We start from the raw sequence: 14,358 nt of genomic DNA on the forward strand, positions 1-14,358 counted from the left end.
AAATTCCTCATTCTCGACTATGTCCTGGTAAATCTTTTCTGAATGCTTTCCTGCTTGATAATATCCTTCCTATAACTGGGCAACCATAACTGGACACAGTATTCCAAAAGAGGTCTCACCAATGTCCTGTACAATCTCAACATGACTTCCCAGCTCTTATACTCAAAGGACCGATGTGTCTAGGAGAAAGTGAGGAACACAGATACTAGAGATCAGAGTGGAAAAGTGTGGTGCTGGAAAAGTACAGCAGGTCAGGTAGCATCCGAGGAGCAGGAGAGTCGATGTTTTGGGCATAAGCCCTTCATCGTGTATGTTTTCTGGGGATGTGTACGCATGATCTGTGTCAATGTGTGTGTATGTCTGGGTTTCTGTATGTATGAGTGTCTGTGTGCATGTCAGTAACTAGATGTGTGTGGGTCTGTGTCTGGATGTATGTCAGTATCTGGGTTTGTGTCTAGGTGTGTGTACGCATGTCAATGTTTGTTTCTGGTTGTGTGTGAGTCTGTGTCTGGGTGACTGTGTGTCAGCGTCGGTGACCATGTGGGTCTGTGTCTGGGTGCATCTGAGTCCAAGTGTATGTGTGTCTGTGTCTGGTTGTGTCAGCCTGTGTTTATATGTGTGTGAGTCTGTGTATGTGTCTGGGTGTATCGATATCTGGGTGCATCTGTGTCTATGTGTATGTGTCTGGGTGTGGTTGGGTCTGTGTGTGTGTGTCAGTCTGGGTGTGGGTGACTCTGTGTCTGGGTCTGTGTCTGGGTGTTTGGGGGGGGTCCTGCCCCCGGCCCCACCCTGGGCTGCGCTGTGAAAATGGCTGAGGCGGAGGGTGAGGATACGGCAGCGAGGCCGAGAGCCAGGTCCAGGCCGGGCGAGAGCAGCGTTCGGCCGGTGGATGTGGCGGTGGGCCCGGGTCTTCGGGCCCCAGCCCCCCCGCTGTATAACTGGCAGGCGGCGCAGCGCTCGGTGCGGGAGCGTTTCTCCTTCATGTTTAACAACGAGCTGCTGAGCGACGTCCATTTCGCGGTGGGGAAGGGGCCTGGTGCCCGCCGCCTTCCCGCTCACCGCTTCGTCCTCGCCGTCGGCAGCGCCGTCTTTGACGCCATGTTTAACGGCGGCATGGCCACCAGCTCGGCCGAGATCGAGCTGCCCGACGTCGAGCCCGCCGCCTTCCTGGCGCTGCTCAGGTGAGGAGGCCAACTTGAGCCCGAGGCTGCGGCCTACAAATAAATAATTAAATTCCTCAGAAAAATTGAGATTGTCGCTGACAGATTGTGTCGATGCAAAAAATATTCCTAAAGGCGGACTGTACAACTTTATTATAATTAACGAAGGTGTAAGGATGAGTGGCAGCAGCATCCAGTTTGTTTATTAATAGAATTATTGACTATTAATAAACTCGGCGAGTGTCCCTGAATACAGATAGTTTGTTGTCCTCTAACATCTATAATAATATCGCAGTCCCGCCTGCACCAGGGCTCCTCACGCATTTGATGGGATTTCTCATAAAACTGCCTCTGGTCAGTGTTACTACTTTAGAAATTGTTTATTTTTTGATAATTAACAATAAAAGAAAGAGGGGTACCGCCCATTTTTAAAAATGATTAAATACACCGGAATGTCATGAAGATGAGCAATGCCCCTGCTCACTCTTTTACTGTTAATAATCTGAATATTCCTGACGTTAATGTTATGGTTACTGTGGTCCCAACACAAATTGAAATACAGTCTCGCTCCAGCTGCAATATGGCTCAGAATTTATATATTTTTTAAAAATGGCTAAATCTTCGCTCTTATTGCAGGTGAATCAATGCATGTTGTTTTCAGACTGGGTATAGGATTCACTTTGCCGGGATATTATTGTTTTAGCAAATTCCGGAGCTGAAATTAGAGAAAACAATGCAAGCTTCAGCCTCTGAATTATCAACATTTTGCACCATGGTGTTTTTCTTAAAGGATAGCGTAGTTTAATTGTTCTGTTAGAAAACTATTTATAATTGGGCTGACCCAGTACACTTAGTTTGACTTTCATTCTGTATTTTTTTAATGTAATAACTTTGCTTTTTACAATAGTTTTGAGTCGAGGTACAGAATGGAGCAGGAGACATGACTAAAGGTCAAATAAACCGGTTAAGCAAACTCTCCCACATTGTACTGGAGTCTTTAGGAATTAAAGATTAACCTACAGAATATTGTTCCAAGAAGGCCTGGAGAAAAATCTTTGTGGCTGTACCAATTTTTTTTGATTTTCCTTTGAATAGTTTGTCATTTTTAAAAATATAAATTAACAATGGTAAAATACTGAATTGTTTAAATGTGAAGACAAAATTTTAAGTCTTTGAGAAAAGTACAGGTAGATTAGCGAGACTTGCAGTCCTAATGAGCCAACTAGCCGCCTGTATTTTATCATTTGTGAGTGTTGGTCAAGCATAATCCAGTTAATTTACAAATCCGGATAATGGTTAGGATGATTGTGTCTGTTAGTTAATGAAGGGAATGAGGCCTCCCAAGATTATGAACAGCTGCGGTTGGAAACCCAATATTTAAAAGAGGCTTTTGCATATGACGGTCAGTCAGAATAAGATGGTGAGCTTAAAAATAACATAAATGCTTTCCCTTTTAAAACAAAAATAACTATGCCTTTGCATATTAAGGTTCATAAACTTTTAAAGTTCAGAGACATTGTAAACGAGGTGGGAAAAATCTTTATTTACGGTGAGTCAGATAGATGTGAATGGGGATATTATGTCCTCGTCTCTCCAATTCAGACAAGGCTAGGTGAAGCATAAAATGTGGTTTACTCTGGTTTGTAAAATCAAGGAAAAGAAGTGTGATCCTTGCAGAGATAATGGCAAATGAAACAGTAATTGCAGGCTAATGTGATATACGTCCAAGTTTGTTTGGGGGGGTGGGTAGGTATAGTGTCAGTACTGAGCAGACAGCACTGCTTGAGGGTCAGTGCAGAACAGGTGGGGGTGGGAGGCACACTCAATAGGGTTAGTAATTTAGGAGATGTGGCACACCAGAGCTACCATCTGTCCTCTCAGGAGGATGTACATGAGTCAAAGGACAGGCATTATCAACTGTTGATGGCCAGACCAACATTTATCCCTTGACAAACAACAAAAGTAGACCCTCACATGTTTACAAGTGGACATTTGTATGAACTTGTATGTATATTGGTGACCATTTTTCCTAAATGTTCTAGCAGTGACAGAACTTTTGTTGAAAGACAATGCCCTGAATTTTTGAAAAGCATGATAACAATGAAAATTATTTCTCTGCACATGTATCTGTGTTGTAATAGAGATCGTATAATGTGCGTTGTATATTAATTTTTATGAATAAGATTATCTGATTATCTTGACAGACACACTTGCTCAGGAAATTCAATACTGAGAAGTTCCTTCAGTCACACTTTTTCAGAAGAACAAATAGGTTTCTCCCTGAAATCAACAACAGGTTTTTCAGAAATGGGAAAAATCTACTTCCTCACAGATCCATGGTCATTCAGCACAGAAGGGCCCTTCAACCCATCGAGTTGGTGCTAACCTATCTATGCTGATCCCACTTTTTCAGAAGTGTCCACCAACTAATTCAGGACCAAAGCTTACTCCATCCAATCACTATTCAAAAAGCCCCAGCAGAATTTACGGAGGAAAAAAAATGACCAACTGTTATGTAATTTCTAGGAAGCCTTGTTTCATTTTAAAAATCTGAGCCCTTCTCAGTGACCTTTACATGATCTGTTTTATTTGAAAACATCATTCCAGGTACTTTCTTGTAATCTGACATTTTTCTCAGCAGTTGTTCAAGAGATATTAAATATGACGAGTCTTGTTAATAAGAAGTTGAGAAATGGATTTTTGAATTTTAGGATAGCTAAATTTGTCAATTGAGGTCAATTAGGGATTATTCTCCTTTACCCTTCAGTGCTGCTTTTGTGTGAGCCTGTATTGTTCTTGTGCAGGTTTCTCTACTCTGATGAGGTACAAATTGGTCCTGAGACTGTGATGACGACTCTATACACAGCGAAGAAATATGCAGTACCAGCCTTGGAAGCCCATTGTGTGGAGTTTCTCACCAAACACCTGCGAGCTGACAATGCTTTCATGTTACTAACTCAGGTGATTATTTATTGGCTATTCGCAATAAGATATGAGCAGAAGTAGGCCATTCATTGCCGCAGAGTGCAGTGGAGGCTGGGACGCTAAATGTCTTTAAGGCAGAGATTGATAAATTCTTGATGTCACAAGGAATTAAGGGTTTATGGGGAGAATGCGGGTAATTAGAGTTGAAATGCCCATCAGCCATGATTGAATGGTGGGTTGGACTCGATGGGCCAAATGGCCTTACTTCCACTCCTCTGTCTTATGGTCTTATGGTCTTGTTCAGCCCATCATGTCTGCTCTGCCATTCAGTGAGAGTGTGCCTGTTGTGACAATCCTCAACTCCACTTTCCTGTCTTTTCCCCAGAACGTTGATTCCCTTACTGATTAAAATTCTCTCTCTCAATCTTGAATATGCTTAATGACCCAATCTTGACAGCATTGGAACTAGGAATTCCACAGATTCACTGTGTTCTGAGAGAAGAAATTCCTCCCCATCTGTTTTAAATGGGTGACTTTTTATTCTGAGATTATGCTCTCTGGATCAAGATTCTCTCATTAAGGGCAACAATCCTCTGCATCTACTCTGTCAAATCCCTAAAATGAACAATGAACATGTGGATCTGTTTATACTGTACAGATAGAAAGATCCTTTTAATCCTTTGACCAACAATCAAGGGAGAGGGAAACAATCCAGGGATGCTGCTCCCAATCCAATGGTAAAAATCTGAATAACGGGTGAGAATTAAAATAACTTTAGGCACGTGCTGCTGCACGAAGCTGTTTTGTGCTGAATGCTGAGTTTGCCTTCGAATGAATGGTGTGGAAAGATCCTGATACCCCTGTTGTGCTTCTGTCCAGTTAGTTGCCTGGTTTTACCCAGCACTATGCTTGGGTCACTGTTCCTGCAGACATGGTGCTGGTAGCCTGTTCCCGTCCCAGCACCAGCCCTGTCACTGCCCCAAGTTTCAGGCAGTTAGGATGTCTTTCATCTTTACGAAGGAGTTTCCTTCCACAGTTTTAGTGATATGTGATCATTAGTTTTGATACATTTGTTTCGTTTCCCTCATTTTACACATTAAAATGGTTTCAGGCACGCTTGTTTGACGAGCCTCAGCTGGCAAGCCTATGCTTGGACACAATCGACAAAAACACTGTGGATGCAATCAGTGCTGAGGGCTTCACTGATATCGATCTCGGTGAGTTTGAGCTGTCAATAGTTCATTCAGAGGGGTTATTCTTCAGTTTGTTCAAGGGTGGTGTTACAGTCCAAATGATACACTGGATAACTTGTCCAATTTGTCAGGATATTCTGATATTTTAAAATGCTACTGGGCGTGGTCTGTAATAGGAACTATTATCAGCATCATGCTCCATCCTTCATGGTTAAATGTTTAGAAAGGCAGGATGGATTATCAAGTGAAAATAATTGTATGTAATTCAGGCCTGACATATAATTGCATCTCTGTCTTTCCCCTTGCTTCACTGTCAGAGCAATCTTTCAAATGAGATGGTAAACTGAGAATTCCACCTTCCTGAAGAAGGGCTTATGCCCGAAACGTTGATTCTCCTGCTCCTTTGCTGCCTGACCTGCTGCGCTTTTCCAGCAACACATTTTTAAGCTGAGAATTCCACCTTCCCTTTCAGCTGGATGTAACTCTGACCCTAGCCCTGTTACTATTCAAGAAAGAGCGGGGAGCTCTCCTTAGTGTCCTGGTCAGTCAACTTCTCGTACTATCATCACCAAGGATAGATTTTCTGCAAGTTTGTGGCATATTTCCTCTAATACAACAGTATACATCAAACAAACAATTCTTGTTAGCTGTACTTGGCTTTGAGATGTCCTGTAGTGATGAAAAGAGTAATACAAATGCAAAGTTTCCTTGCATCACTTGCTTAATTGTGAATGCAGTGCAGGCCTTTATCTATACTTTCCCTCTGCGAGCAGATACGTTGTGTGCGGTGTTGGAAAGAGATACTCTGAGTATCCAGGAGATTCGGCTCTTTGCTGGAGTGGTGCGCTGGGCCGAAGCAGAATGCCAGAGGCAGCAGCTGCCAGTTACTCCTGGGAGCAAGCAGAAAGTGTTGGGAAAAGCCATAACGCTGATCCGGTTCCCACTGATGACTATCGAGGAATTTGCAGCTGGTCAGTGAGTTCAAACAATTCTATAATTTCTAGGGCAGGTTTACCAAAATCTACTAATTACCATTAAATGGTGAAGAATTATGGAGGATAGTAATGGTCACACTGATAGTGTGTTCTAATTGGGATTAATATACTGAATAGTGGGTACCTGAGAGTGACTATGGGCTGTTGGCATATTGGATTGTCTAATGTGGAAGTCTAATCAATCCCTGGATAATTTCTATTTGTAAAATTTGTTTATTTGGCAGCTACCTAGAATGTCGAGGTGGAACCAAAGCTCTTGTGTTCAAATAAGATGAATAGCATTTGTTTTTCTTATGTTAATGTGGGCATCATTAACTAAGCTAGCATTTATTATTTATCCTAATTACCCTAGAGAAGGTGGTGAGCTGCCTTTTGAATTGCTGCAGTCCTTCGCGTATAGTGCTGTTTAGGAGAGAATTCTATGATTTTGACCCAGCAACACTGAAGGAATGGTGAGTGGCTTGGTTGGGAACTTGCAAGTGTTCCCAAGTATCTACCACCCTGTTCTTCTAGATGGTAGTGGTCGTGGATTTGGAAAATACTGTTGAAGAACTTTGGTGATATGTATTTAAGAGGAAGCCAGACAAACATGAAGAGGAATAGTAGGATAGAGTGATGTGGTGAGATGGACCAGGGTGACTGGTAGCATCTCTGCAATATAAACTAATTGGCCCAAGTGTTTTTGTTTTTGATACTTTTAAAATATTTTTATATTGGAATAAGAAACTAAAAAGACCTGTCATTTTTTTTTAAAAAAAAGACACACCTGAATGGAAACATGAGTGTGGGGTTGAACTTGCTACTTCAACACACTGCAATGGGACAGTAAGTTAGTTTTAGGGGAGGGGGCAGTAATCAACAAATGAGAGAAATAAGGAATGAAACCAATCCCATCAGCATTTATTAATTTAATAGTAACTTTCCACAACTTGGACACTGATAGACCAGGCCATCTGCCGCTCAGAATCTCACTGTCAGGAATAGTTTACCAGAACTGAACAGTAAACTGCTCAAATGTCTGACACTGACAAACTGATCCCAGAGACGCTTCAGTAGAGAGCAATCTAACAACAGGTGGAGAGGAGTATTGAAAGTGGAATTGGACCAGATCAGGGCAGGATACAATGGAAGAGGTTACTTTATCCAGTTCTTGAACCAAGACAAAAGGAAATATGAAAATATTAATTTAATAGTAACTTTCAGAAGGGAATTGGATCAAGACTTCAGGGGAAAATATTTACAATGCAACAGGGAAAGATTGGGGCTGAGAGGGTAATTCAATAGCTCTTCCAAAGTGTTGGTACAGGCAGGATGGGCTAAATGGCATTATTAAATGAGTGGTTTAATGTCCAAAATAAACTACTTAAGGCGCAACCATTTTTTTTTCTTCTTCCCTTCTGTTCAGGACCTGCTCAGTCTGGGATCCTCTCCGATCATGAGATCGTTAATCTATTCTTACATTTCACCTTGAATCCCAAGCCACGCGTGGAGTATGTTGACCGGCCACGCTGCTGTCTGCGGGGGAAAGAGTGCAGCATCAGCCGCTTCCCACAGGTGGAGAGTCGCTGGGGATACAATGGAACCAGTGACAGGATCAGGTTGGCACACAACTCACCGGTTATACTTCCTGCTCTGGGAATCCTTACCAATTGAATAGCTAGAAGGGGAAGGGATTATCACAGCCATAGTTCTGATCGTGTCTTCACTTTGTGTCCATACTGGTTTCTGATACATTGTTAGGCTTCAATCAAGAGCAGAACCCTGAATAACCTTTTTTTTAACTGATTGTACTGTCTCTATCACTGTCCTGGCTTTGTCCAGCTGATTCTAAATAGGATGGACATCAAAACCTGGGATCATCCAGCTTTGGACAACTCCACTCTCAGTAATCTTTCCCCTGACTCAGCGAGTGATGCTGTGTCTGTTGTGATTTGAGGATGTTGCTGAGTTGGTGTAGTCAGAAAGCCATGCCAGGTATGGAGAGATCTCCCCAGAATTCTGCAATGTGCTGTAAACTGTTACTATGACCACGTTTCATAGTTTCCTGGGAGTTTACCCAGGCAATCGCCAGAGTTTTTTTGAGCAAGGGTGATGCACTTGTTCAGAAAAGCAATCCCCTCACAATTCTAGTTCCTAAGTAACTTGGTCCCAAGTTCAAGAATTGGGTAAAGTAGCCACTTCCATTGTACCCTGCCCTGATCCAATTCTACTTTCAATACTCCTCTCCACCTGATCTTAGATTGCTCTCCACTGAAACTGTTCTGGTTCAGTTTCAGTGGCAGACATTTTGAGCAGTTTATTGTTCAGTTCTCGTAAACTGTTCCTGACAGACTATAACATCTGTCTCTCAGAATCTATCAGTGCCCGATGAACTTTGAACTTTAAATGAGACGAGAGTCCCAGTACAGTGATCTCTTGGTTTACCAGAGAATATTTCTCACAGCATCCCTCGTTTACTGATGGACTGTGTGCTTCATTTGAAGCCCAGAAATATTTGGTTTAATTCCCTGAGGGGTGCAATGGATGTGTAAACATGTACAGATTTTAACTGGTATTTGACAGCAGCATAGTCTAAGAACCTGAGTGTGCATGTGATGGGGATTTTGGATTGTTTTGTGGCTATTCACAACAGTTTTAATAAGCATTTTGAAGGAATAGGATCCAGGGCATTTCTTTTAAGGGCTGGTTATCACAACGTTTTCCTTTTGAGAGATTCCTAGCACCTTGTATAGATAGCAAGAGCAATCTGACCCTGCCTTTGATTTTGGAAATTTAATTTTTTTTAAAATGTTGTAAATGCTGAGGGAACATTCTGTTGTTGTGACAACCCTTTGTTAATGCTCTCCATATCAAGTTTATGAATCTACGAAATGAGAGAGTAACTTTAGTCAGTTTTGAGACTCCTTTCCTGGAGTGCATCCCAGACTGTAATGGTCCACAGTTACTGAAGGGGAGGATGGGTCTCCATTCATGCCTAGCCAAGATTAAGAACCTGGCTTACATTGTTAATTTGACCAGCATAGAGTATTCAGAGTCTCTGAGGGAGGTTGGTTTTCCAGTATTGCAAACATCTGAGTCATTGAAATAATAGTTCATTTAGTTTTAAATAGAGAAAGATCAAATCTCAAATATTCATTTGGAAGGAGTCTGGAAGCTGACTGTTCCCTTTGTTTGTTTTGAAGATTTTCAGTGACCAGAAGGGTGTTTGTTGTGGGTTTCGGGCTGTATGGTTCTATACATGGCCCAACAGATTACCAGGTTAATATCCAGGTGAGAGAATTTTTCCCGATTCTTTAGTCATTCGTGAATTAATTATGTATTACAGTGTATCACGCAGTCAACAGCAACTGTTTGTTCAAGCAAATATTTATCTTCCATACAAAAGGTTTTCTACTTTCTGAATAAAGTGAAACTTGTCCAAATATCTGATATTCCCATTCTTTATATCTATGCAGTTCCTATTCAAGGCCTTGATGTTCTACTCAAGTTTCAAATTAATTATTTATTGAAATGGAGGCAAATGTAACACCCAATATTCATCCTCTCTCAGACAGCATGGAAATGCTAGAGTCATTGTGTTTTTGGCAGGAAATGAGTGGACACTGGTTTAAGCCACTTCCCATCTCTATCATCAATTTGTCAAATGCCATTTAGAGTTGTTTGAATAACTTGTTCATGCTAACTGCCTACATAGTAACACTTGCTCCTAATTCACTTTTTCACTAAATCTTACTAAACATGAACTGGATAAAGTGCTAAACTTTAATGGCTTGGGATATGGCTGAGTGAGCTGATAAGCAGAAATTTATAGATCCTGCCCTTCCTGCAGGCAAGATATAAAAGCTCTTTTTTTTTCTTTTTAGAAAGGTTTCTTCAATTGGGTCTTTCCTGCTTGTTGTCCTGTCACACTTTCTCATGATGTCACAGCAGCATATACCAGGGAGTCAGTAACTGAAGGAGCAGGTACTTGTGGTCACTTTCAAATAATTGATTTGTCCTTTATTTTCTAGATCATTGAAAATGACAAGAACACAACACTTGGACAAAATGACACAGGATTTTGCTGTGATGGATCAGCAAGTACATTTAGGGTCATGTTCAAGGAGCCTGTTGAGATACTGCCAAATGTTAGCTACACAGCCTGTGCAACTCTCAAGGTATTTAATCTTCCTCTGCACCATTTATCTTAAAATTTGCCCCATTTCACTCATTCTCATCTGGAAACTTTTCTTTTGCTTCCCCAAGTAAATATCGCCTGTGAAGGGCTTTACCCATCCTGTGTTCCACTGCTCTCATCCTGTCCCTATGTTGTTCCATTCTGAGTTCCAGTACTGGGGCTCAGACCATTCTCTTTTACTGAGCTGAATGTGTACAATCTGCCTGATCCAAGTTGGACTGTGCAGACATTGACTTATCAGACATCACAGATCATTGCCTGGTGCTGGTACATGCACTCTCACAGCAGATATTACCAATCAGAGCTGACTGCCAACACTATGAATTAAGGTCAGCAAGGCTGTGAGAACAGCTGTAATTTGGGAACTTTCTGATCCATAGCATGCAAGATGCATCACCTGACCTGGTGAAAGTACACAAAATGAAATTATTTCTTTGTGTATTACCAGGTACCAATTTAAATTGTATTTATTGATTTATTCCTGCATTCTAGACTGTCTGGAACAATTGGAGAGTCTGGCAGCTAATTAAATGAGGCAGGATATAATTCATTCAGTCCTCATTTTGAAATCACCAGCTCTGAAGTTACTTTTGTTTTTCTACTGTACACATTTTATCGTGGCAGCCACGGAAGTAAAGGCTACACTGATGAGCAGGTGTAATTAATGTACAAAGCTTGCACAGGCCAAACCCATCATTAATGTGATGCAAGATTTTATCGGGGAAAGGTTTACAGGGACATTTTTTTTTTGGAGGTGTAAGTTTTTAGTATACAGGTTATTCACAGTCTGTGATCCTACTTCCTGGATTGCTGTTACTATGCCTGTTTCTGCTGCTTTCAATAAGTTTTCATTTTTTTAATCTCTGCTTTCCATTAGGGGCCTGATTCTCATTATGGCACCAAGGGACTGCGAAAGGTAATTCATGAGTCCCCAACGACTGGGATCAGCACTTGCTTTGTTTTCTTCAATGTACCGGGAAATAATAATGGAACATCTGTGGAAGATGGGCAGATTCCAGAAATCATTTTCTACACGTAGCCTGGTTCCTGGCTTGGACTGCAGCAGAGTTCATCTCAAACTGCCAACAAAACAGCTGTTTAAGGCCGTGCTTGGCGCTTTCTCTTTCACTGCTATTTTTCTTCCCTTAGGACATGATGCCTGCTGCAGGCAAAGAGCAGTGGGTTAAAGCCATCAATAATTGGATGTGAGTTAAGAGTTTCATGCAGAGAGAAGAGAACACCTCTGTTTGGTTTAGCAGAGAAGGGTTGCAATGAGCTGTGAAACACCAGCTCCAAACTACACAATATAACTACTACAACTATTACAGTTAACTAGTAAAGTCACCACCAAGACATAGTTAGAAGGACGCTTGAATGGATGCCACTTTGTGTTTTTGTGTTGGGTTACACAACATCTGTTTCATTGTGGAATTCACACTGTTGGGTTCATCAATATATTTAATTGTAATTAAAACCTTTTTTTGAATTTAATTATGTTCACAGTAGTGGCCATTGGGAGCTGATCACTTAACAATTTGAAACCACTTTTTGGGGTGCTGAAGAATGGCTAAGGTGTTTTGTGCTCACATACTGTGGACCGCATTGTACTCTATGCTGAACCCCAGACCAAACTGCAAGTCACTGCTTGAAGAATCTCAATGTATCTTCCATGACGTCAGTCCACTGTTTTAGATCTTCCTGGGATGAGCACTTGAAACACAAAGCATACAAGACCACAGCTGAGTGCTGGAAAGTCAGATTAGAATCGAAGCTTGATGACTGGCACAGACAGGATGGGACAAAGTGCCTTTTTCCCCTGCTGTAAAGACTCAAATAACCCATGCAAGTACACTCTGTAACAGAAGTACCTCACCCATCCTTTATTACCTCCCATCTGGGACGGGTTGTGTGTTGGAAGATATTGACAATAAGCCCTAATGCTCATTGTTACTACACTGCCAGTGTAGTAACAATGAGGAGCCCATTCAGTTACAGCAGCTAGACTGAAAAGTTTAACTTAACTGTTAACGGCTGGGAAATTGAAGGGTCATTCGAGTTATCTTCACGTATTAATCGTGTCAACTCTCAAATGCAGCTTATGCATGTGAGATTGATCTGTTCCATCCATTTCTTCCTCTTTTTAATACCATTTTCTAGCGAAATGTTTTTTTTCTGACAATTTATTGAAACAATATTTTTAGAAATACTGACAACTCTTAAGGTTTTAAACATTTGAATGTTTAAAATGTTAGGAATTGATGCAGTGGTTAGGGAAACTTGATGCCTGTTGGGGGAGTGCAGAATAAGGGTGTATAATCTTTAAAATTAGGTCTAGGCCTTTGCGTGATGCATGAAGCAACATCTTTCCCACAGGGATATGGTAATCTGGATTTCTCTCATGCAAAAAAAGTCATTGAGGCAGTGGATCATTGTGAACTTCAAAACTGAGATTTTTTTTTCATTTTGGTTAGGGATTGAGCGATACTGAATAAAAGCAAGATTAGTGATTGCAACAAGGTCAGCCAGGTGGAACTCCTAGAATGAGTTGCCTGATTGGACCAGATTAACAGGCCCAAGCAGGGAGCCCTGGCTGACAGAAGAACATGAATGTCAGAAACCCTGTTCTCTCAGGGGGAGCTGGATCAGTTTCAAGGAATTTATATGTGTAAATAAAGGGTGACTTGGTGACAGGATACTGGCCTCTCTGGAACTTTTTTCAATGGTGGTGAGACTGCAATTAATGATGTGACCATGCAAAAGTGTCTATTAGCTGAAAACCCTGCTGGACTTCAAACAGGCAGTACAACGAGCTTTTGTTTTAGAAAATGTGGCCAGTGGACCATATGAGTTGCTGGGTATTCAAATGCAAGTGGACACTCTTGCCAGGCTGACTGAGTTTGGGGTACACCACCTGCCTGAGGCAATTGTGTAGTCTCAGGACATATCCTGATTGAGGGACTCTAGGTCAGCCCACAGCAAAATCCTAAAACAAAGCTAAGCCTTGGTCAAATGGTTAAAACTTCCTTCAGGATTGTTATAGTCACTGCTGGCATGCAGGCTCAAGACAGCAAAACAGCCCCACTAGACCTAAAATGAATAAGAGAATTCATAGGTTGGTATCCAGGAGAGTGCATCTGCATTGGATTTGGAATAGTTAAATTGCTTAGCAACATCCAAATCAGAACCAATCAAAATAAGCATCTGGCCAGTCACCTGTTCGAATGGAGGTCGATACTGGTGCGACCATTTCAGTGATTGCAGAACCAACTGCTATAAATCAAGATATATACCGTGGCAGATTCTATACATTTTATATCTCAATGCTGTACCTTCACATGAATTAATGCCACTATAAGATGTGCAGGTCAGGTGAATTGGTCATGCTAAACTGCCCATAGTGTTAGGTGCATTAGTCAGAGGGATATGGGTCTGGGTGGGTTACTCCTCTAAGGGGCGGTGTGAACTTGTTGGGCCAAAGGGCCTGTTTCCACACTATAGGGAATCTAATCTGAAACCAGTCTTTAACAAGATTTGTTTTGGAATCCAACCCTTGGGTTTGTGCAATACTTTGGCTAGACTGAGCACCTACACCAGATTAAGGGTACAATTTTGGTTCTGGTCTCATACAAGAAGCAGTTGGTTCAGTTACCACTGATTGTGGGAAAAGGCTTGGGCCCAAGCTTGAAGGGGAAAAATTGGTTGAGAAAGATTCACATAGATTGGCTCACCATTTTTCCATCAGAAAATGGCTGCCTGAGTGAAGTCCTAATTAAATACCGGGAAGATTTTCAGCAAGGTCTAACGACTATCAAATAAGCCAAGGTCACCTTGCATGTTGACCAGGAAGCAATTCTCTGATTCTGCAAGGCCTGCCCAGTGCCATTTGCCTTATGGGCAGAAGTAGAGGC

The 14,358-nt window shown here is 41.6% G+C and overlaps 1 protein-coding gene across 1 annotated transcript; it reads left to right on the plus strand.

Annotated features, from left to right (window-relative positions):
- The first annotated feature begins 441 nt into the window (after positions 1-441).
- LOC140469110 (BTB/POZ domain-containing protein 1-like) lies at positions 442-13,143 on the plus strand. Its single transcript, XM_072565401.1, has 8 exons — positions 442-1,181; positions 3,965-4,121; positions 5,197-5,302; positions 6,052-6,249; positions 7,679-7,871; positions 9,456-9,543; positions 10,284-10,430; positions 11,328-13,143. Exons 1-8 carry the CDS (start codon positions 808-810, stop codon positions 11,487-11,489), a joined length of 1,425 nt encoding a protein of 474 aa, XP_072421502.1. The 5' UTR covers positions 442-807; the 3' UTR covers positions 11,490-13,143.
- Positions 13,144-14,358: the final 1,215 nt, after the last annotated feature.

This window comes from Chiloscyllium punctatum, chromosome 48 (genome assembly GCF_047496795.1).
Source record: "Chiloscyllium punctatum isolate Juve2018m chromosome 48, sChiPun1.3, whole genome shotgun sequence".
Lineage (NCBI taxonomy): Eukaryota > Metazoa > Chordata > Chondrichthyes > Orectolobiformes > Hemiscylliidae > Chiloscyllium > Chiloscyllium punctatum.

Coding starts and splice junctions, on each gene's coding strand:
- LOC140469110 (XM_072565401.1), top strand. CDS start 808: ATGGCTGAGGCGGAGGGTGAGGATACGGCAGCGAGGCCGAGAGCCAGG. Junction 1,182..3,964: donor GCCTTCCTGGCGCTGCTCAG/GTGAGGAGGCCA, acceptor GTTCTTGTGCAG/GTTTCTCTACTCTGATGAGG. Junction 4,122..5,196: donor CTTTCATGTTACTAACTCAG/GTGATTATTTAT, acceptor AAATGGTTTCAG/GCACGCTTGTTTGACGAGCC.